This window comes from Cajanus cajan, chromosome 9, assembly GCF_000230855.2.
Source record: "Cajanus cajan strain Asha chromosome 9, NIPB_CcT2T_4, whole genome shotgun sequence".
In the NCBI taxonomy this organism is placed as follows: domain Eukaryota; kingdom Viridiplantae; phylum Streptophyta; class Magnoliopsida; order Fabales; family Fabaceae; genus Cajanus; species Cajanus cajan.
In genome coordinates, this window is record NC_138525.1 from 50,935,528 (window position 1) to 50,959,262 (window position 23,735).

Here is a 23,735-nt window from a genome sequence, read left to right on the forward strand (position 1 = left end):
AGTTTTGGGGTCGGCCGCTCCGCGCCGCTATCCGGGATTGACTACTATGGTACCTACCAAATTCAAAGGAACGTTTTATTGTATTGTTGTATGTTTAGCTATATTCTATGGTAGTGAATGTTGGGTTTTAAGATGGAAGTAGCAAAAATAAAAAGTTAAGTGGATGTGTGGCCACACAAAAAGGACATGATATGAAATGATTATATATGGGAATATATTGGTATGACACCAGTCGAGGAAAAGATGACATTAAAATGGTTTGGACTCATGCAAAGAAGCTCACTAGAAACTTCAGTGAGGAGAATAGATTGTGTAGTTTTTAGGTTTGTGGAAAGAGGGAGAGAGCGAAATCAAGAAGGATATTTGAGAAAATTGTAGAGGGATCTCATGGTGAATGATATCCTTGAGAATTTGGTCTTTAATCGAGCTCAATGGTTTCATGCGATGCATGTAGCCAACTTCACCTATTGGCATAAGACTTCTGTTGTTTGTTTGTTGTCTTCTCCTTCCTTCTTATTTATTTATTTATTTTTATCTCAATTGGCAGTATTTAATGTATGTTAACCTGCAGGTTAAAATAGAAGAGTTAGTGGCTGAAATGGGTGGAGTTCTACAGAATAAAGCATCATCAGATATGAACTTTGTCATTGTGAAAAATGTTTTAGCTGCAAAGTACAAGGTCTGGTACATCAGGTTTTTATTGCATATTTCCAATTTAATCTTAATTATCAAACACTGAGACACATTATGCAGATATTGTTGCAAGCAGGCAGCTCTTTATTTTCTGTCTTATTGTATTCCATTTTATTCATGTTGCTGATTAGTTTGTGTCATGTTTCATCTTGCATCTTATTATCCCCTCCCTCAATCCGCCACAGTACCTCATGTTAACAAAGATCTCATTTTCCGAATATGCTTGAGTGATAATTCCACCCAGCAGAATGGATTTATTTATATACAAGAGAATTACAAAGATAATTAATGCCAAAAAAATTTACAAGAGAACAATTAAGATACCACTACTTCCTAGGATGCTTTGAACCTATCTATACCAAGTATCTAGGCAACTTAGAGAAATAAACATTAAAGGAGTTCTTATCTCATAAAATCTTGCTATTTCCAACACCACACATACAAAGAATAGGGGAATTGTATGTGTTGTGCAAGCTTAAGTCTATTGAAAGAGCTATCTACCTCATTGCTTGACATTTGTTGAAGGGAGTAATAACAGAGCATTTGGTCCAAAAAGGCAAAGCTTCTGGACTTGGACATTAATAGAGTTGTGAGAGAGAAAGATAAAGGGAGTGAGAGAGAGAAAAGAAAACAGAGGAAACGAGAGAAAGTATATGACAGAAAATTGTAATTTCATTAGCTAGCTGAAAAGTGAGTACAATACAGATATATATAGAGCCAATTTATATTGGTCTATATTAACAGAAATAAATGTGTATATATATATTTTAGGAGTAAAGCTATACTCCAATAGACATATTCTGTGTTAACTGGCTAACAATTTAGAAATTAATATTTTTTTCTGTCCAGGCTCATTGTCGTGTCTGTATTTAGTACAATTTGGTATGATACCTCAGTAGTTACATTCAAAGTCAATGTTTCCGATTCTTAAGTAAGAATATTCAAATCATGACAGATTGCTTTCCCAGGTTTCCATTGTTATAGCTTGGTGTTCTTTTCTTAAAGTTTAATAATGACTTTCAAGTTTCAACGTTTTCTTTATTGCTGTATTGTTTGTTTTTATTTTTTTTGTTAGATAAAATCAAGGGAGATAAAAATGTAATAGAGAAGCTTCATTATCATTGTTGCTTACAAATGAATACACGGGTTCAAAATATATAGGGAATCCTTTCTAAAATACAGCAGAGAGAGAAAAGTGTGAAAACAGTTGTAAAAAGCAACCAGCAAAGAGAGAAAATCATGAGAGGTGGCTGGACAGATGTCCACTAAAAGATTCTGAAGTTATCCAAAAGATATAACAGAATGCAAAAAGTAAATAAAGGCTAACAAACAAATATTCCCTTTTTGTTGTAATTTTATATACACTAACAGCCCCCCTCAAACTCAAGGTGGAGGTTTGTCACAAAAACTTTGCGCGTTGAGTTTGCCCCTAAGAACTTCAAATTGAGTATCAGACAGTGGCTTAGTAAGAAGATCAACCCATTGATCGAGAGCGGGTATGTGATAAACCAGAAGTTGCTTGGAGAGAACTTTGTCACGAACAAAGAACACATCAATCTCCATGTGCTTTGTTTTGCTGTGGAAGACAGGATTGTGGGCAATGGCCACTGCACTTTGATTGTCACAGAGCAAAGTAGGTATAGATAAGGGAACCTGAAGTTCCTGCAGAAGAGCTTGAATCCAAGTTAACTCAGTAGAAGCTTGAGCTATACTGCGATATTCAGCTTCTGTGCTGGACCGAGCAATAACGCGCTATTTCCTGGACCACCAAGATATCAAATTGGGTCCAAAAAAGATAGCAGAACCAGAAGTGGACCTCCTGTCATCAATATCAGAGGCCCAATCAGCATCACAGAAAGCAGTAAGAGAGATGGGATCGTCTACATCAGCAGGTTGCATATGAAGACCATAAGAGAGTGTGCCTTTTAAATACTTTAGGATTCGTTTGACAGCCACCCAGTGAGAGTCAAGAGGATTAGCCATGAATTGACAAACTTTGTTAACAGTAAAACTAATTTCAGGTCTTGTTAGTGTAGCATACTGTAAGGCACCAACAATAGATCTAAAAAGAGTGGGATCATGAAAGAAGTCATTCCCAGACCTGGACAATTTGCAGTTAGAGAACATAGGAGAAGGAGCACCATGAGCTTCAGCCATATTGGTTTTATAGAGAAGATCTCGAATGTACTTGCTTTGAGTCAGAACCAGAGATTTGTCAGGCAAGTATTTAACCTCAATACCTAGAAAGTAATCCAAGCTTCCCAATTGCTTTAAAGAAAAAATGGAGTCAAGTTGATTGGTGATTTGGTGAATGAGGGAAGAAGAGTTGCCAGTGATAATGATGTCATCCACATAAACTAGAATAAAGATGGTATGAGTTTGGTGTTTGTACCAAAACAGAGATGGATCACACTTACTAGCTTGAAAACCAAACTGAGTAAGAGTCAATTTCAGTTTGTCAAACCACTGTCGAGGGGCTTGTTTCAAGCCATAGAGAGCCTTGTTGAGCTTACAAACTAGAGTCTTATCCTCAGCTTCAAAGCCAGGAGGCTGCACCATGTAAATAGTTTCTTCTAGATTGCCATTCAGAAAGGCATTATTTACATCAAGCTGAAATAGGTCCCAGTTATGGGTGAGAGCAAGAGTGATAATGATTCAAATAGTTATAGGTTTAATAATAAGAGAAAATGTCTCATGAAAATCAAAACCATGCACTTGATGAAAACCTTTTGCAACCAGCCGAGCTTTGAGCTTATCTATAGAGCCATCAACATTTTCCTTGACTCTGAAAACCCATTTACATCCAACGGCTTTGCGATCAGATGGCAGGGAAACTAAATCCCAAGTATGGTTGAGCATTAAGGCATTGTACTCTTGTTGCATAACAAAGAACCAATTAGGATCAGCAAGAGCTTGCTTAACATTTTTAGGTTCACTGTGAGCCAAGAACAGAGATGGATGTAACCGAGGATTATGAAAGCCAAATTTAGACCGGGTTTGCATGGGATGGTTATTAATGGTTCTAGGAATACTTTCAGTGTCAGTGGAAGAGGTATGAGAAGAGACATTATGTGAGGAAGACTCATGAGATGAAGGAGACACATTTTGTGAAGAAGACACTGTAGGATTGATTGATACACTTGGATCAGCAATTTGAGACGACAGAGGAGGCTGTTGTGAGAGAACAGGTAAAGTATTGCAAGGAGGAGACAAATCCGGATTGAGAGTGAAGTATTGACATGGAGAGACATTTTGAGTAGGACTTGGCTAAAACAAATCTGTGTAAGGAAACCTATGTTCATTAAAAATGACATCTTTTGAAATGTAAATTCGGCTAGAAGAAGAGAGACATTTATAACCTTTGTGAGAGTTGGAGTATCCCAGAAAAACACACTCCTGGGATCTGAAATGAAGTTTATGACTGGCACAAGGTCTTAAGAAAGGAAAACAAGCACAACCGAATGTTCTTAAGAATTTATAATCAGGTGATTTGTTGAATAAAACAGTGAAAGGAACATCAAAATTTAATGCAGCAGATGGAAATCTATTGATAAGATAAATTGCAGTAGTAAAAGTAAAATCCCAAAATTGTAGAGGTAAGGAGGCATGATGAAGAAGGGTGAGGCCAATTTCAACAATGTGTCTATGTTTCCTTTCAACCACGCCATTTTGATGATGTGTGTGGGGACAAATCAGTCTATGTTCTATTCCATTTGTGGCAAGAAACGAAGTAAAAGCTTGGTATACCCCTCCCCAATCAGATTGAACACTTTTAATTTTGGTGTTGAATTGAAGTTCAGCCATAGCCTTAAATTGTTGAAAAACAGAGAGAGTTTCAGCTTTTGATTTTAAGGGATATACCCAGGTGTACTTAGAGAATGCATCAATGAAGGCAACATAGTAAATATAACCAGAAAAAGATGTAATGTGAGATGGTCCCCACAAATCAGTGAAAATTAAATCCAAGGGAGCAGAATATACCGTTTGAGACGCAGAAGAAGGAAGTCTATGAGACTTTCCAACATAGCAAGATGAGCAAAATTCAGTAACATATGTATTTGATGGGAGAAGGTTACATTGTGTAAGAACAAGCTTAAGAACATGAGAATTAGGATGACCTAGCCTAGTATGCCACATAGTGGAAGAACTAGATACATCAGAACTTTTATTTAAATTGAGACAATAGACTGAGAGGGTATTTTAGCTAAAGAAGATACCAATGCTGAGGGACTTTGGAGCTTTAGATTTGGAAAAGAATAAAGCCCATCAGCACCAACAATACCTTGAAGAAGAACCTCATTGGTTTCTTGAGATTTGACAAGGCAATGATTAGCATGAAACTCAAAGAAAACACAATTGTCTTTAGCAAACTTACTAGCACTCAACAAATTTTTGGTGATAAGGGGAACATGAAGAAGATTATTCAGTTGAAATTTAAATTGAGAGTTAATAGGAGAAACAAAAAAGGAAGAACCAGAACCATTGATTTGCAAACCTTGACCATTTCCTATGAAGATTTGGTCTAGTCCATCAAAATGCTCAAGCTGATGAATGTTTTGAGGCTCACCAGTAATATGAAACGAAGCACCAGAATTAGGAATCCATGAAGAGTTAGCACCTGCTTGAGAAGTATTAGCAACCATAGCACTTGGTGTGACATTGGCATGAGCATCCTGGCTGGGCTGTTTCTGATTAGGATTCACCCAAGTGTTGGAGACCTTAAGATTTGAAGAAGGAGTGACCTGCACAGGCTGCAGTGTGGTAGGATCATACAGAACAAGGAATTCTACAAGTTGATAATTAACATCAGCTCTATAGAAACAAACATTGGCAGTATGGCCATACTTGAAGCAATTCTGGCAGTGGAAATTTGCAAATCGACCACCACGGCCTCTGCCCGAACCTTGACCACCGCGACACCCACTATGACCACCATCTCTATCTCTAAAAGATTCACCACTAATACTGCCACGAGAATAGCCCTGAGTGTAATTAATAGAAGGAGAAAAAGATTGCTTACGGAACCGGTTAACTCTTGACTCATGAGCAAGAAGAAGAGCTTCCACTTCAGCAATAGGAGGAGTGACGAACTTGCTTTCAATAACAGAGACCACAGGTGTATATTCTTGAGGCAGACCTTCAAGAACAACATCAACATATTCTTCAAGTGACATAGGACTCCCAACTCCAGCAAGTTGATCAGCAATATTTTTTATTTGAGTCAAAAAGTCACGCATGGATTTACCATCAAGAGTGGTGGAACGCAAATCAGTACGGAGCTGTCGTGCACGAGCTTTAGTTTGAGTATGAAAATACTCATGAACCTTGTCCCACACTTGATAAGAGTGAACGGAGCCAATGACACGTGAGAGAATGGTCTTCGAGAGCATTGATTGCAGCCATGTGAGAAGCATTTGATCTTGGACCTCCCAGGTTTCATATGCTGGATTAACAATATCATAATCACGATCAGCATCGGTCAAATACCGAGGTGGAATTTGCGGATTAACCACAAACCGTTGAAGTTTGTGGGACTTGATGATTGGTTTGATCTGCTGCCTCCAGTGAAGGTAATTCGAATCATCAAGTTTTTCAGCTATGGAGTTGGAGAAAAATTGTGAAAAGGGAGAGAGATTATTTGACGTTGCCATAGAAGAGATGAGGAAGGAAATTTAGGGTTCTGGTACAGGATCAGAAGGCTTTTGATACCATGTTAGATAAAATCAAGGGAGATAAAAATGTAATAGAGAAGCTTCATTATCATTGTTGCTTACAAATGAATACACGGGTTCAGAATATATAGGGAACCCTTCCTAAAATACAGCAGAGAGAGAAAAGTGTGAAAACAGTTGTAAAAAGCAACCAGCAGAGAGAGAAAATCATGAGAGGTGGCTGGACAGATGTCCACTAAAAGATTTTGAAGATATTCAAAAGATATAACAGAATGCAAAAAGTAAATAAAGGCTAACAAACAAATATTCCCTTTTTGTTGTAATTTTATATACACTAACATTTTTAATTTCTTCCCATGTCATATCAAGTCCCTAAGAATTTATCATTTACTGGATGGTGTTGTTGTTGCTTAAACCAGGAGCAATGTATGTGCACTGCAGAAGTGGGAAGTTGTACTGAACATTTGTTACTCAGCTATTGTAGATGGAGGTGATAGGCAAAACAATTTAATCCCAGATGTAGTACAGATACAAATCAATAAACTTATGATTCAACTTTGTGTGTGTGCCACATGGTTGCATTTAAACACCTAAAAGGACAGATTTTTGTGTCCTCCAAGTATTATATGTGAATGGCTGCAATACTTTTGAGGCCAATTATTGGAAGGATTAAAGTTTGTGCATATTCAAATTCAAGCTCGGGCTTAGTTTGTTGATTCTTCTTGCTGAAGTGATTCAACTGATTTTCTTTTCCTCAAGTCATGACTCAGTATTCAAGGAAATTTGACATATCTATTTGGAGTGGAATAAATTGTTTTGCACTCATTTTTTGTTTTGTGCTTTGAATGGTTTAGCTTCCACATTGTTGGTGGCTAAAATGGTTCTTAATAGAGCTCATATATGTTTCTTGGTCTAGCTCATTGAGTTGAGTTAGGTTACATCTCCACATTGCATCTAGATGGCCATTTGATTATGTAAATATGCAAATACTAAAAAACTCATTTGTCCTTCATAATTACCTTTTTTTTTTTGATAAAAGATAGATATATATTGCATCACTACACAAAAAGTGATCCTAACTAGGTTAGCACCACAATCTGTATCAATCATTTACAGCATTTCTAAAGTATTATTAAGAAAATATAAATGAATACAAGAGAAGCGGGAGGGGGGCGCCAAACCCACTTAAGAGAATCTGTAATGCGGCAAACTACACCTATCACGACTGAAACTACTTATACAAATAGGTACATAATTTCACCAATGGTATCTAGTATTTCTAATACAAAAATTTGCTATACTATCAACACATGAATTTCCTTCTCTATACCTGTGAGAGAATTGAAATTTGATCTTTTTGATAAACTCCAAAGTATTATGCCATATGTTTCTCAAAGTCCGAGGTATCAAAGAGTGATCATAAAAACACTTAGAGTGCCAGAAGTGAGTCTGTCTCAAGCTAGAAGGCATTCCATCCTTTTGCAGCTACTATCTCTAGTGCATGTACAATGGCCAGTATTTCTGCTTCAAAAGTAGGATTAACATTCAAAGATTTAGCAAAACATCCAACTAAATCTACATTATAATCTCTATGTATAGCAACACAAGAGGAAAGTCCTGCATGCTCTTCATATGCTCCATCAATATTTCCTTTAGGAGGAGATCCAGTCAACCTGTATGTATGACTTTCTCTGGTTCCCTTGGCCTGCAAGATACAGAGAATGCTTTAAGAATTTTGAATTCAGATATTGTAGATTGCATAATACGTGTTGCAATAGAACCACAATTGTTTACGGCAGAGAAAATCCTATTTTTAATATTTTGATAAGGAAGAAAAGTATTTTCAAACTTGATTTGATTTTTGCTATACCAAATTTTTGTGATGACATAGGTAATAGTAGCAAGCAGTACACTGCTAGCTAGATCACTTCAAGTTTTATTTGATAATATAGATATAATATTTGCAGCTGTGAAAGATTGATTAGTTATCGTGGCTAACCATTTCCATAATTGGCCTGCAAATGGACAAAAGAAAAACAAGTCATCTGCAATTTCATAGGCATTGTAACAGTGTGAACAAATTGAAGTAATTATGACACCCCTTTTTTGTAACACGTCCTCAGTTGGTATTCTTTTATGAATTAATCTCCATACAGTAAAAGTCTTTGAAGGAGGAATGGCTTTGTTCCAAATTGCTTGTTCCCGTTTAACCTTGGAATGTGGCTTTCTAACAAAGGTATAGACATCCTTGTAGGTCATGTTCCCACTGGAAGTGTGTTTCCACCTTGGACAATCTTTTTGATCAACTATAGGAATGTAAATTCCCTTCAAAAGATTACCAATTTGACTTTCTCCCTGCAGGAATTGTCCAATTGTCATTGTATATGAAATCTGATACCCTAGATATAAGTTTTGCAGTCACATCTTTGCTGATGCTAAGAATATCAGCAACTGGATTGGAAACCCAATTATCTAGCCAGAAATTAATTTCTTTGCCATTACCAACTTGCCAGATAGTGTTTTCTTTAACAGTGGAGTAAACATATTTAATAGTTAATACTAGTCCAGACCGATGAAGCAAGGTGAAAAACCAAAGAGCCATAGCTTTTATAAACTCTATCATTCAAGAGAGTAGACCAATCACTCTTATTTCGGAAAATCACAACACAATTTAGTCATATAGGCTTCATTAATATCTACTGTTGATCTAATACTCAGTCCACCTTCTTGATAACTAGAACACAAATTGCTCCAAGCAACTGTATGTGTCTTGGAATTGGAAATATGACCAATCCATATAAAATTTCTAAACCAACTATCCAACATACTAACTAAAGCTTTCAGCCATTCATAGATCTGAAGACTATAGAACAACATGCTCTTAATGACTGATTTTATCAAGAGCACGCATCCCATGTAGGACAACAATGATCCTTTCCATTTAGCTAATTTAATCTTAATACGATCCACACTAGGCTATAGATGTATGTTCCTTGGCTTTCCTTTGAACTTAGGCACACCTAAATAGGTAAAGGGAGTTTGACCTTGCTAAAAGCCCAAGATATTTTTTATCCTCTCAATTCTGTGTCTTGGAAGTTTATTGTTAACATAGAAAGTTGATTTTGCTCTATTAACAAGTTGACCTGAGACAACACCATAATGATTAAGAATTGCCTGTCTGTTTTGATTGTGTGATAAGCAAACCAGTTACACTGTCTTCTTCAATCTTTGTGGAGGTTTTAATTGTCAATGAACTTATGTTCATGCTATACTATCTAATACATTGCTTTATGTCTGGCAGTGGGCTTTGAATACATTGAAGAAACCAATAGTCACTTTTGAATGGTTAAAACAATGCTCAGATGAGCATCGAGTTGTTCCTCAAGAGTCATACAAGGTCCTTCCATTCTCTGGGTTAAAGATCTGTGTTACTGGAATCCCAGCAGGTTGTAACTTAGCTATCTGTTAGTATTGGTCATAATAGAATGCTCCTTTGTTGGATGCTAATTTGCTTAAAATATTTTTTTTCAGATAAGCGTAAAGAGATGGAGAAACTTATTTTACAAAATGGTGGAATATACTCCAGGGAATTGACAAGGAACTGCACGCATTTGATTTCTGAGATATCCTTATGATAGTTCTTATAAATGATGGTGTATCTTTTTGACATGCATATATTTATCTATTATTTGAGTCGGGACACATCTTCATTGTTTTTAGCATATCTTTCGCTAAATCTTCAATGTTACAACATGTGTTTCCTAATTCTACACTAATGACTATCTACTTTTTGATACTGTAACGCTACACATTATTGCTTATTGATAATCAGTTTACAAGACTTACCTAGTACCTATTGAAGAGCATACATTGTTCCAATTATTTCCAGTTTATCGTTCTTATTTAACCATGTCTCCCCTTGTATTGACAAATTTCTATAGACATTTTGGTTTAACATATAAGAACTGAGATTCATTTAGACAAGAATTCAAGTTAATCAGCATTGATGGCTTCATATGTGATAATATTCTGCCTTTTGTTTTTTTATTCTTAATCTGTTAGAATGTATGATTTATTTTTATTTTCTAACAATCTGCAATGAATCTTCAGATTTTTTTCTCTACACTAGCTGGCTAGTTGAATTGTTTTCCAACTGCATTAATGAACCGCTTGATGAGACAAATTCCTGTATATGAAATATTTTTGTGCCATGTTATTCTGTATTTTGCTTGTTTCAGTGTCTGCAATTGCATTATCTTATGGGTTACATGCTCTACTTGCAAACTATGTAAAAGTTTGAAAGATTGTTCTTTTTCTTTTTCTGTGTTTGTGATCCTCTATGCCTGAAAAATTCAGTATTTAAATTCAAGTATCTGTTATTATGGTTTAAACATGGTGGATATTTGTATTCTTGACTGTTCTTACGCTCCTGAAGGTGCCAAATATAAGGTGGCAAAAAAATGGGGCCACATTCCTATTGTGACAAGGAAATGGTTTGATCAATCTATTGCTCGAAGAGGTAACTTCTATGTTTTAATGATGTATGTTGCAATACCTTTCAGGTTTGAACCTAAATAATAGGATACCACACGTTAGAACATAGTGTTATTCTTGTGTTAGTGATCCCTTATAATTTGGGTTTCTGCCTAAATCAAGCCTAAGAGCTAGTTCAAGAGGTGAGGGTTACCCCACTTATATATACTTGTTGAAAATTAGGAAAGAATATCTTTTATTTATAATAGGAAAATATCTTGTACTTAAGGGAAACATAATATTCACTATTCATGCCTATCTCGTGTATTTTTCCTATTTAATAAACTTTAGTTGTGTAGTTGAGGCACAAGGATTCAGCCTATTATATCTCTATTTTTCATCGCCTTCAACATATTCTATTTTGTCATATCACTAGTTAATTTGAGATCTTCAACATGGTCTTATTATGTCTATCTAGAAAATTATTCGGCTTCTCTTTTACTAGTTGTAATACACTTGAACCAGATTTTATTTTGGTCCTTGAGGGATATGTGTGATGTCACAATGGTGCACCTTTTGTCAGTGTCAGTGGTATAAAATTGGTCCTTCAAAGATAATTAATGCCATCAGTTTTATTTTTAAAGTTTAAAGGTAATGTCATTTTAAGGGTAAATTTGATGCTGTGCATATCATTGGAGGACCAATTTGTATGTATTTACAAGTGGAGGACCAATGTGATGTCACTAATATCTTAGGACTAAATGAATATTTATTCTGTCCGTAGGAGTTTATAGTTAGTGTTTGTATCATGATACAATTATTCAGAGCTCCATTGCTTTAATATATTATCTTTTTTCTCCTTTCCAACTCATCTCTAAAATTTCAATACCCCTCAGAATTTCACCTTTAGATTTTATTTACCTGTATTTTGTTTCATGGGTAGCATGTCTGAATGAGGAGTCCTTCCCTGTTCAGCATGGATCTGTATCTTCACATAAAGTAACTAAGGACTCAACAATGCAACATAGCCAAGAAATGGATATTGGGAGATTGCAATCTGCAGCATCCTCAGGTGCTACAGATTCAAATATGCAAGTTCATTGCACTGAGTTTATGGATAGAGATCTAGAAGCTACGCAGCAGTCACAACCCGTGTCCTCAGTTCCAAATGCTCCTTTATTTGTTAAAGAGGCATATGCTGAACCTTCACCGTTGAAGACCAGCAGTGAATTGAACTTTGATGGCGCTGTTGCAAATGATTCTGAATCGGATGATACTGACCTTTACTTATCAAAGTGCAGAGTATTATTGGTTGGTTTTGAAGCTCGTGAAATGCGGAAACTAGTTAATATGGTGCGTAAAGGTGGAGGCTCCCGGTATATGTATTTTAATGACAAATTAACCCACATAGTGATTGGGAATCCTACTGAAATGTAAGTCAAGTCTGATTTTAAAAATAATATTTATGGCTGCCTTTCATGTTTGTATTTCTTGATAGTTTCTTGAATTTATCGTAGATTGTTAGTATCAAACATGAATGTTTTGGAAAACCTTATTCTTTATTCTTCTTTATTTATCTTCACGTGCATTTGTGTTTATCAAGGGAAAAGAAGGATGTGAGGAGTCTTGCTGCTTTAGGTGTAATTTATGTTGTTAAAACTACATGGCTTGAAGATTGTGACCGTGAAAAGAAAGAAGTCCCTGTTCTTAGGAGACACATTGCATATGATCTACTTCATCAAAAAGGTCTGCTATTATTATGTTCATGTTCATGTTTGTAGTCTGTGTCTATTATCTCTTAATCATGTTCAAGCTGGAGAAATCTTTGTAGTTACTCTATTAGATTCACGCTTTAATTTGTTCTTTGATTTCTTAAACTCAGCAAGCTTGGTAAAAGGAGTAATAGGCAGTATGTCTATGGATCATGGTAAAAGCTCCAACTTTCATCAAAGCTTACAGAGTGATCAGGGAGACTTTGAAATTATAAAGCCAGAATCTTTGGAGAAAAGACAAGAAGAGAAAACAGATAAGGGTGTAAATGGTCACTTACTCGGTAAAGCAACAGGCAGAACTATGCTGCAAAATCAATATCCTGACAATAAATCAAGGGCACAAAGGATGACCCAACATGACTCCAGTGTTCAATATGCAAAGTCAACAAATATTTTCAGAGGGAAACTATTTTGTTTCTCAAATTTATTTCCTGAAGAAAGGGTAAGTCCTTAAGATCTTAATAGGTCATTAAAGAGGGATATAATATGATTTTGCCATAGAATTGTGAGTTTAAATGCAAGGGATCAATATTATGATTTATTAGGTTTGCTGAATTGTCTATAGACCACACCTTCAATGCTTTTTTTTTATTTTAATTTATTTATTATTATTTTTTTATGATTAAAATGGTAGATAGGAGATAACATTCTCATGATTACTGGACAAAAAGTAAATGATATATTGAGAATTTTCAAACCTAGTATCACTGTCCACTTAGTTGTTAGTCAAAGTTCAATAGTGTTCGATTTGACCTAGCATTTTACCTGTCGAATTGAGGACCAATAGAGACTCACAAGAAGAATTTCACCTTTGGCCCCCATGATTACCACACATATGATGCTTTATCTATAATCAATCAATAAGGATACAATTAAGGAAACAAATAATAGATGTAATCCATAATTTTCAGCTATACAATATTGACATATTTCCCTATTTACAGAAAGATAAAATCATGTCTTTGACACCTCCCTCAAGCTAGAGCATACATGTCTGAACCAATCATGTTAAAAATTTTGTCAACACAAGAGTCCTTGACAAATTTAGGGAACATGTTTGAACCCAGCTAGTTGATCATTGGAGCTGACAAAATCAATGGTGATATCACTTGAAAGCAAGTTTTCTCTCACAAAGTGATGGTCAATCTCTTTAGTCTGCTTATGGAAGACTAGGTTTTTGATGCAATGTGGAGAGCAACTTGATTGCCACATTTCAGTCTATTATCTTGAGTGTGTCCAAATTTTAGTTTAATAGAGTTGTGTGAGAGAAAGGTAGAGAGAGAGAGAGAGAGCAAAACTAGAGGAGACGAGAGAAAATATATGACAAGAGAATTGTAATTTCATTAACTGATTGAAAAGTAAGTACAATACGGGTATATATAGAGCCAAATTGTATTGGTCTATATTAATAGAAATAAATGTGTATATATATAATTTAGGAGTAAAACTATACTCAATACCCCCCCACAAGCTCAAGTAGGGTGAGGAGACTCAACTACTTGAAGCTTGGACCGAAGATCACAAAACCGAGAAGGAGAGAGAGCTTTAGTTAGGACATCAACACACTGATCAATGGTAGGAACATGTACAACCTGAAGACACTTGGCAGCAACTTTCTCTCGAACAAAGAAAAGATCTAATTCCATAAGTTTAGTGCGAGCATGAAGAACAGGGTTGTGAGCAAGGGCCACAGTGCTCATGTTGTCACAGAAGATGATTGGAGGTGAATGATTCACTCTAAGTTCAGAAAGTAATGTCTGTATCCACATAACTTCAGCAGCAGCAAGAGCAAGACTGCGATACTCTGCTTCTGTACTGGAACGAGCAACAACAATTTTCTTTTTGGACCACCAAGACACAAGGTTTGGTCCAAGAAAAATGGACGCGCTTGAGGTGGAGCGCTTGAGGTGGAGCGCCTGTCATCCGGGTCAGAAGCCTAGTCTGCATCACAGTAGGCTTGAATGGAGAGGGAAGAAGTGAAAGGAGAGGGTTGCAGGCGAAGACCCCAAGATATAGTGCCTTTAAGGTAGCGTAGAATACGTTTGACAGCAATCCAATGCTGTTCAAGAGGCTAAGACATAAATTGACAAACCATGTTTACAGAAAAGCTAATTTCAGGTATGGTTATTGTGGCATACTGTAATGCCCCAACAACAAATTTGTAGAGAGATGCATAAGGAAATTTTTCAGAACCAATTTTGGATAATTTACAGCCACAAACCATTGGGGAAGAAATGGGCTTTGATGCTTCCATGTCCGTGCGATTTAAGAGGCCCTTAATGTATTTGCTTTGAGTTAAGATTAGAGAACCATCTGACTGATTTTTAACTTCAATGCCAAGGAAGTAATCAAGATCACCAAGGTCTTTGAGGGAAAATGCAGAATGAAGACGAGAGACAAGGCTCTGGAGAACAGTTGAGTTGTTTCCTGTAATAATAATGTCATCTACATACACCAAGACGTAGATGATATGATATTATTGTCAACTGAATAGATGAACAAGGATGGATCACATTTGCTGGCCTGAAAGTGGAACTGTAGCAAGGTAGATTTTAGCTTCTCAAACCAGGCACGAGGTGCTTGTTTGAGACCGTAGATAGCTTTGTGAGGTCTACAAACTAGAGTCTTATCAGAAGATTCAAATCCCGTAGGTTGAGTCATATAAACCTCCTCGGCAAGAGTACCATTTAAAAAGGCATTGTTGACATCTAGTTGTTTGAGAGGCCAACGATGAGTCAACGCAAGAGTAAGAATGAGCCTAAAAGTTACAGGTTTGATGACAGGTAAGAAGGTTTCATTATAGTTGTAGCCAAATTGTTGATGAAAGCCTTTGGCTACAAGACGGGCTTTATACTTATGGACAGTGCCATCAGGGTTTTCCTTGACTCGAAAGACCCATTTACAACCTATGGGAGTTCTGTTTGGTGGCAGAGGAACAAGGGACCAGGTGTCATTGTGAAGTAGAGCATTATGTTCTGCTTGCATAGCTGCGAACCAGGTGGAATTAGACAAGGCCTGTCGAGTGGTTTTGGGTTTAGTATGGGTGAGTAAAAGCGTTGGTTGAAGGCGTGGCTTAACAATGTCGTCTTTGGCTCGTGACCATAGGATGAGTGTTGTGAGGATGAATAATAGGTTGTGATTCAGGCGCAAAAGATGACGAGGTAGGAAAAGACAGGGTGTTGGGAGATGGACTGGGAGTGGTGTTTGGAAAATTAGGTGGGGTTACAGGTGTGTAAGACTCAGAAGCCACATTGGATGATGATGTATGAGTGGGAATTGAGGTTGTTTCATGGGGTTGAGTGGATGAAGAGGGGAACGAAGTGATAGTGGGAGGGTTGGTCACTATAAGGGGAACCGCAACAGTATCTTGAGAAGCATGGATTGGGGACGGAGAGAAGAGAGTCTTGTAGGGAAATTTAACTTCATTGAAGATGACGTCTTTAGAGATATAAAGGCGCCTATCAGCAGCAAGACACTTATAGCCTTTGTGAGAGGTAGAATACTCCAAGAAGAGACATTCTTGTGAGCGGAGTTGAAGTTTGTTTCTGTTGTAAGGTCGAAGGTGGGGGAAGCAAGAACAACCAAAGACTTTAAGAAAGTGACAGTCAGGAATTTTGTTGAAAAGTTTTTTATAAGGAACTTCGTTTTGAATGGAGGAGGATGGGAGCCGGTTGATTAGGTAAACACTAGTAAGAAAGGCATAGTCCCAGAATTGCATGGGTAGATTAGCTTCAGCCAGTATGGTGAGGCTGAGTTCAACAATGTGTCTATGTTTGCGTTCAACCACACCATTTTAATGGTGTGTATGTGGGCATGAGACGATGTTGAATCCCAACATCGTTGAGATATGCAGTAAATGGGCGATACTTTCCTCCCCAATCAGTTTGTAGGGCTTTAATGGGAAGTTGAAATTGATTTTTAACCATGTTATGAAATTGTTGGAAGATACCAATAGTTTGTGCCTTATTTTTGAGGAGATAAATCCATGTAAAGCGCGTGTATGCATCAACAAAGGTAATATAATACTGAAACCCACACGTAGAGGTGAAGGAGGCAGGGCCCCATAGATTGCTGAATATTAGTTCAAAGGGGGCAGTGTAGACAGATGAGGAAGGGCCAAAATGTAATCTATGAGATTTACCAAGACAACTTGAATCACAAAATACTGGTGTAGTATTATTTACGGGTTGAATGTTGCAGTTTCGAAAAACTAGTTTCATTACATTAGTATTGGGGTGACCTAATCTGGAGTGCCAAGTGGCAAAAGAAACAGAACCCTTGGTGGTGGAATGAGCAGAGCGCTGATGAACAGTGGCAGGGGTCTGGACCGATTGCAACTTGGTGTTGGAGAGCAAGGCTGGAAACTGGTATAAGCCATCAGGACCAACCGTGCCATGAAGCAGGACTTCTCTAGTAGCCTGTGATTTGACCAAGCAAACTGAAGGGTGAAACTCAAAGAATACAGAGTTATCTTTGGAAAACTGACTGACACTAATTAGATTTTTGGTAATGGAGGGGACAAAAAGTAGGTTGTTTAGAGCAAAACGAAACTGGGAATTAATCGGAGAGGGAAACATAGTGACACCTGCGGAATTTATGTGAAGACCTTGTCCATTCCCAACATGAATTTGATCCGGTCCTTCAAAGGGGGTGAACTGCTGAATGTTTTGTGACACATTGGTGACATGGTTGGACGCACCAGAATCTGGGTACCAGGTACTGTTTCCTGTGGAAGAAGATGAGGCGAGCATGGCCTGGGGTTGAACAGGTGTAGAGGTAAAGTGGATTTGTGAGGGTGGTTGGGGTCTGGGTCCAAGAATACCAGATAGGTGTGGTGAAGAATGAGTGGATTGAGAGGATTGCGGAATGTAGTTAGCTGGAGCAGATTGGGTGTTATACCAAGGGCCAGAATTGGCAGTGATGAATTGTAGAGCTTCTAGCGGAGAGGAAGGAACATAGGTCTCATCAAACCTGTAGTAGCATGAGGAAGTGACGTGCCCATAACGATGACAAACCTGGCATTGAAAGCCAGCGTATCTGCCGCGTCCGCGGCCACCACGATTTGGGAAGCGACCACCCCTAGAGTTGGTGCGTCCCCCACAGCGGTGAGCAAACTGAGGGCGAAGGTCTTGATGAGTGAGGTTGGCTTGTGGGTGCGGTATAGGAGGGTTGGGTTCAAATAAAGGTGTAGTCACATTAAGAGATGCAGCGACTTTCTTCTTGAATTTCTCAAGACGGGATTCATGGCCTAGAAGCAAGGTTTCGACTTCTATGGATAGTAAGTCAAAGCGGCTTCTGATGAGCGACACAGTGGACTCATACTCCTCAGGCAGACCTTCAAGAATGATATCAAGATGTTCTTTCACAGAAACAGAGTCACCAATGGCAGTCAGGGCGTCCACGAGGGTTTGAATTCGAAGAACATAATTTGAAATGGTCTGATTTTCAAGATTGGTATCGCGCAGTTCGGTGCGGAGTTGGCGAGCTTTGGCGTTCATGTGAGAGTGAAAGTATGAATGTATTTTATCCCAGAGTTGAAAGGAAGTCTTGCAGCCTATGACGCGAGTTAGCATGTCTTTAGACATGGAGGATTGTAACCAAGACAGTAGAAGTTGATCTTGTTTTTCCCAGGCAAGGTATGATTTAGAAATTAGTCCAGCATCACGATCTGGGAGCATAAGGTACTTTAGTGGAATTTGTGGGTTGACAAGAAAGTGGTGGAGGCGGTGCCCTTTGATTACGGGTTCAACTTGCTGGCACCAAAGAAGGTAATTCTTGGTGTCAAGTTTCTCCGATATGGTATGGAGAAGGTGAGAGACGGGTGAGAGGGGGTGGGAGGGTTCTTGGATGCAACAGTATTGATGGGTGTGGCATTGATGGGTGGCGGAGGCGGTGGTGGCAGAGAAGAATTTGTCGGTGGGTTAGAATCAGCCATGACCGGAATTGTCCAAGATGATTGTGAGCGAAAGAAGAAGAAGAAAAAGGGGAAAGGATCGACGAGCTCTATGATACCATAATAGAGTTGTGAGAGAGAAAGGTAGAGAGAGAGAGAGAGAGAGAGAGAGAGAGAGAGAGAGCAAAACCAGAGGACACGAGAGAAAATATATGACAAGAGAATTGTAATTTCATTAACTGACTGAAAAGTAAGTACAATACAGGTATATATAGAGCCAATTTGTATTGGTCTATATTAATAGAAATAAATGTGTATATATATATTTTAGGAGTAAAACTATACTCCAATATAGTTGTTGGAGAAGTTGCCCAAGCCATGCAATTGATGCCATAGCATGGTATTCAACTTCAGTACTAGATCTAGTAATTGTGTTGTGCTTCTTGTTCCTATCAAATTCCTTCCAATAAGAACACAACACCTCGAAGTGGTCCCTCTTATTGAATGGTAATCTTGCCCAATCAACATGAGAGTAACAAGCAACTTTAGCATTGTCTTTGTTTTAATGTAGTAATCCACAACATGGTGCAATCTTAATATATTGAAGAATGTGTATTACAACATCTAAGTAACTATCAAGGGGCATTTGGAATCTGACTCACCATGTGACAATGAAGTAATTAAGTCTGCCCATGAGATGATGATATCTTCCTGGGTTTTTCAAGGCTTTCCTTGACCCAAAAGAAGCCACACATTAGGATTAAAGGAGTACCACTCCGGCGATAATCAAGCATATTGGTCTTGGTCAAAATGTTCAAAGCATACTTTTGTTTGGAAATGACAATACCAAATGAGGATTAGGCAACTTCAATTTGCAATAAGTATTTGAGTTGACCCAAGTCTTTTGTTTGAAATTGACATTGGGGATGGGTTTTGAGTTTGTGGATATCGTCTGAGGCATCGCCAATGGTGAGTCAACATAAACAACTAGGTAAATACATAAGCTAGACAGAGAGTGGAGGAAAAATAGTGAGTGACCAACCTCAAAACAAGTCATATCAAATTGAATCAAGGCAGAGCTAAAGTGGCCAAACTAAGCACAAGGTGACTGCTTCAAACCATAAAGAGAGCAACAAAGCTGACAAATATGGCAAGAGTCACCTAAAACTGTGAATCTTGGTGGCTAATATATATAAATCTCTTCTTGCAACTCACGATGCTAGAAGACAATTTTGATCTCCAATCGGTGAAAAGGCCAATGACAGATGGTTGCCATAGCTAGAAAAAGATGAAAGTGATTTTGACCATGGGAGATAAGGTATCCCATAGTTGAGACCAAAAAATTGAATGTATCCTTTAGGCACCAAGTGAGCCTTAAAGCGATCAATGTTGCCATTTGGGCTGATCTTCATCATAGAAACCGAAGGGCAACCCACAATTGTCTTGTCAAGAAGTAAGGGGACAAATTTTGAAGTGTTGATGGCATGTACAATGGTCATCTCTTCTAACATCTATTGTTGCCATTTGGGATCAACCATGGCTTCACTTATAATAGGCTTGGTAATAGATATCAAATCCAGTGAAGAGATAAAAGAAATGAGCGGAGATAGATGACCATAATTATGACAAAAAACATATAAGGGGTTAGGATTGTGAGAGGAGCAAATACCTTTTCGAAGAACAATGGAAAGGTTATGTGCAAGCTACATTGGCAGACGGGTGGTTGGAGTAGGATATGATGTTGGAGGAGGATCAGTCGATGGGACTGTTGGTGAATGTTATGTCTTTTTATGGTATTTGAGTAGTGCTGGTGGAGCAGAAGCAACTTTTGGAGTTGGAACAATAGGCAAAATATCTAGGGGACCATCTACAATGGTGGAACAAAAGAAAAAAAGAGGTGGTCTCGATGCAAGTAACTTCAGTAGAGACAAGATACCGTTAAAGCTAAGGTCAAAAGCAACAATAGCCTTTTTGAAGGTGACAAACTTTACCTGGATTGAGATCACGGACAAAACACAAACAACTAAAGACATGAAGAGAGAGAGACTTGAAAAACTTGGTGGAAAGTTTTTCTTTACCTGGAGTGAGATCATGGACAAAACACGTACAACTAAAGACTTAAAGAGAGACAACATATAGAGGCTGTTGAAGGTATAAGATGGAGAGAGGAGCCTAATGTCAAATCATCTTCAAAATTATTTCAAATAGAAAAATCATTGGCATATTGCATGTTCAAGATTTATACAAGTTTTTAAATAGAAAAAATGCCAAAAACTTATTCTAGCAAAATTTGGAACTTAACTCTCTTTTTTTATAATAGTCGTTTAAGGTTGTTTATACAAACTAAAAAATGTAATAGATTTTCTTATTTTCTATAGAATAATTTTGATGTTTCCTATCATACCCTCTTTCATTTTTGCTTCATAATAAATGCACATTAGTTGTCATGTGTAAATAAGTAAGGAGAGATGTAAGGGTATAATTGATAACATAGTAATTAATGTTGTCTTAAAATTTGAAAATGACAAGTAAATAAAAACAAAATTTTACTAAAAATCCAATAGATAAAAAGGAATGGAGGGAGTATTTGAGATGTCATATAAAAATCATTCATGTGCTTTCACATCACAACTTAAGCTTTTGGGATAGTTATTTCATTACATGATATCAATCTTAGGAGGGTTTATTACCAAAATAGTTTTGAGATCAATCCTTACTATCCATATGTGTTAAGCCCAAATGGTTTTTGTGTAAAGAGATGTGAGAGATGTAATAAAAATCACTATTTGTGTTCCTTCACTTAACTTAAGTTTTTGGGATAGTTTGTTCATGAATATTAGAAAAGCAAATGTAAGATTTCAATTAACCAAATAAGCTCTCTGTCAATTCAATAGGTTGGCATAGTAGTTAGACACTCTACACTTGCATGTTGTGGGGATGACCTATTTAGCAAGGAATCTTGTGCTCAATTCTCGCCATGTGTGAAACCTTTTGGGCCAGTGACAATCACAGTATTATAAGGAGATTAATCTCTAACTCGGTGGGCTAGGGATACTTGCGACAAGACCAAAAACAAATTCTCAGTTCTTGATATGTATCATTTAGAAGTAAGTTTATTTTTCTGCAAACCTCAAGCCTTAGTTGAGGTTACTTAAGGTCGTGTCAAGTAATTAGTTATCAATTTGAGTTTAATGATGTACCACTATTCTGTGTTAGTTGTTAATTAGTCATCATAGATTGACATAAACCAATTATCCAAAAACTTAAGTTGATTGGTGAAGGCACTTGACTGGTTGTATATTAAACATGCTCCTTCATGAATCCTTAGGTCTTGTAACTAGTGCTAAAATTTAACCTTTTAGATTTCATGGTCAGAGGTCTAGTACCATGGCATAAGCTATACCAAAAGCTTAAGTTGTTGGGTGAGACAGAGTTTTATTTCTAACACTGGTGATTTATTAGAAGTTTTGTAGACAATTGTAAATAAATTACTAAAATTGTTGATACCATACCTACCTATTTCAATCATAATCTTGTAGTGCTTGACCTTCATTTTTTTCAAATGCCTCATACCAGAATCATCTATTTCATTTGGTGTAGCTATTTAGTGTGTTGTATGCTATTTTTTTTCTCCAGTTTCTAAAATTAACACTTTCTATATGTAAACATATATGTTCTGTTTTACCAAAAATATGCACATATTTGTTCTTTGATGTAGTTTAATTTTACTTTTGATCTCTTTTGTTAGAGAGCTGAGATTGTTCAATGGATAAGTCAAGGGGGAGGAGAGATAATAAGTGGGCAAACAAAACACTCTGTCCACTATACTATTGAGTGTCATGGTGTAACACCCATGTTGACTGGTCATTCCAAGAGTTTACATATTTCTAGTCATTGGATACGATCTTGTTTGGAGGTAAGCCTTATTACTATTAGACACAAATGTAGATTTCCCTTTTCAGCTTTATATTTCAATATTTTTATCTTCTGCATTTTTCTGGTGTTCGTTTGTCTATAAATCTTGATTTATATATTGAATAAATAGGATGGGTTGATGGGGTAAAGCAAAACTTGTCTTGGCCCAACTGTTCGAAGTTAGTATCTCATGAATGCTATTAAAAAAAATAAAATAATGATGGAAAGTAATGAAAGTTGGATCTATTTATACATGGCTGCAAGAACTTAATACTTGGATCCTATGTAATGCACGTATTCTATTCCTTATGTTTATTTAATTTAAATCCAAAATTCTGGTTACACATCTTCTTGTCTATTCTCCAGTATCATTAATGTACAAGTGGTTTTTTAGTATGGAGACTTTCCATGCTTTAGATAAGGGCACTATCTCCTTAATCTAAGAGTATGTTTGGATACAATCTAAGAAGGGTTTTTGACAACTTTTTTATTAGAAAATACTCTTTATTTTCAGTAGAGAAGTTCTAAAAAATACTTCTATCTTGTATCTGAACAGATTCTAAATGTTTTTTGCATAAGAAAAAGGAAATTAAAACATTCTAATAATGCATTATACTTTCTTAATAGTAATCCTAGTAAATGATCCTCCATTGTGCATCAATAAAACGCTTTTGATGCTTATTGGCTAACAATGAATACTGTTTGTCTTTTGTCGTCATGGTATATAATCAGTGTATTCATGAAAATTACATTACTGTTGTGAGCTGAATTCATGAATGTAGCCAAGTAGCATAATCCTTTTTCATGCAGTTGTTCTGCTGATTGTCTCTATTCTTCAGGATGATTGTCAAGACACTGAATATTCCAAAAGCTTAAGTTTGTAGGAGAAAGCTCTGGCACAATTTTTGTTAATGACAGATAATGGTAAAAAAAAATAATGTGGCCATGTTTATAAAGTAGTAGTAGTAGTAGTGTAGTAATAATAATAATAATAATAATAATAAAAATTACACTTTATCCCCTTGCAGTTTCACACTTTGGTTCAGTTTGGATTTTGGATTATCTTTTAACTTGTGAGAAGTTTTCAGTTAAGTATTTAATTCCTAACTTATAAAAGGCCCTTGAAAGGAGAAGTTAGATGGGGGAGCTTCTAAATAAGTTGAGGTGCATAATTTGATTGAGGCTTATTAACTGCGTTTTTAACTGTGGTTTTAACATTTTTTTTTTTCACTTTAACCTAAACTTTAGGGGGGTTATGAGATTGAAAAATTATAGGGGTTAAAAGTTGGGAAAGTGTAAAACTCTACAAAGAGATAA

General features: G+C 36.9%; 1 protein-coding gene across 2 annotated transcripts in view; it reads left to right on the forward strand.

The window, feature by feature from the left end:
* Positions 1-23,735, forward strand: part of MEI1 (transcription coactivator) — a 43,054-nt gene that overhangs the window by 13,279 nt on the left and 6,040 nt on the right. For both annotated transcript variants that reach the window (XM_020346832.3, XM_083063210.1), the window contains exons 4-11: positions 572-679; positions 9,667-9,811; positions 9,897-9,988; positions 10,791-10,884; positions 11,782-12,271; positions 12,442-12,584; positions 12,721-13,052; positions 22,252-22,419. In XM_020346832.3, the coding sequence (XP_020202421.1) occupies positions 572-679; positions 9,667-9,811; positions 9,897-9,988; positions 10,791-10,884; positions 11,782-12,271; positions 12,442-12,584; positions 12,721-13,052; positions 22,252-22,419 (1,572 nt within the window). The remainder of the gene's footprint in view (positions 1-571; positions 680-9,666; positions 9,812-9,896; positions 9,989-10,790; positions 10,885-11,781; positions 12,272-12,441; positions 12,585-12,720; positions 13,053-22,251; positions 22,420-23,735) is intronic.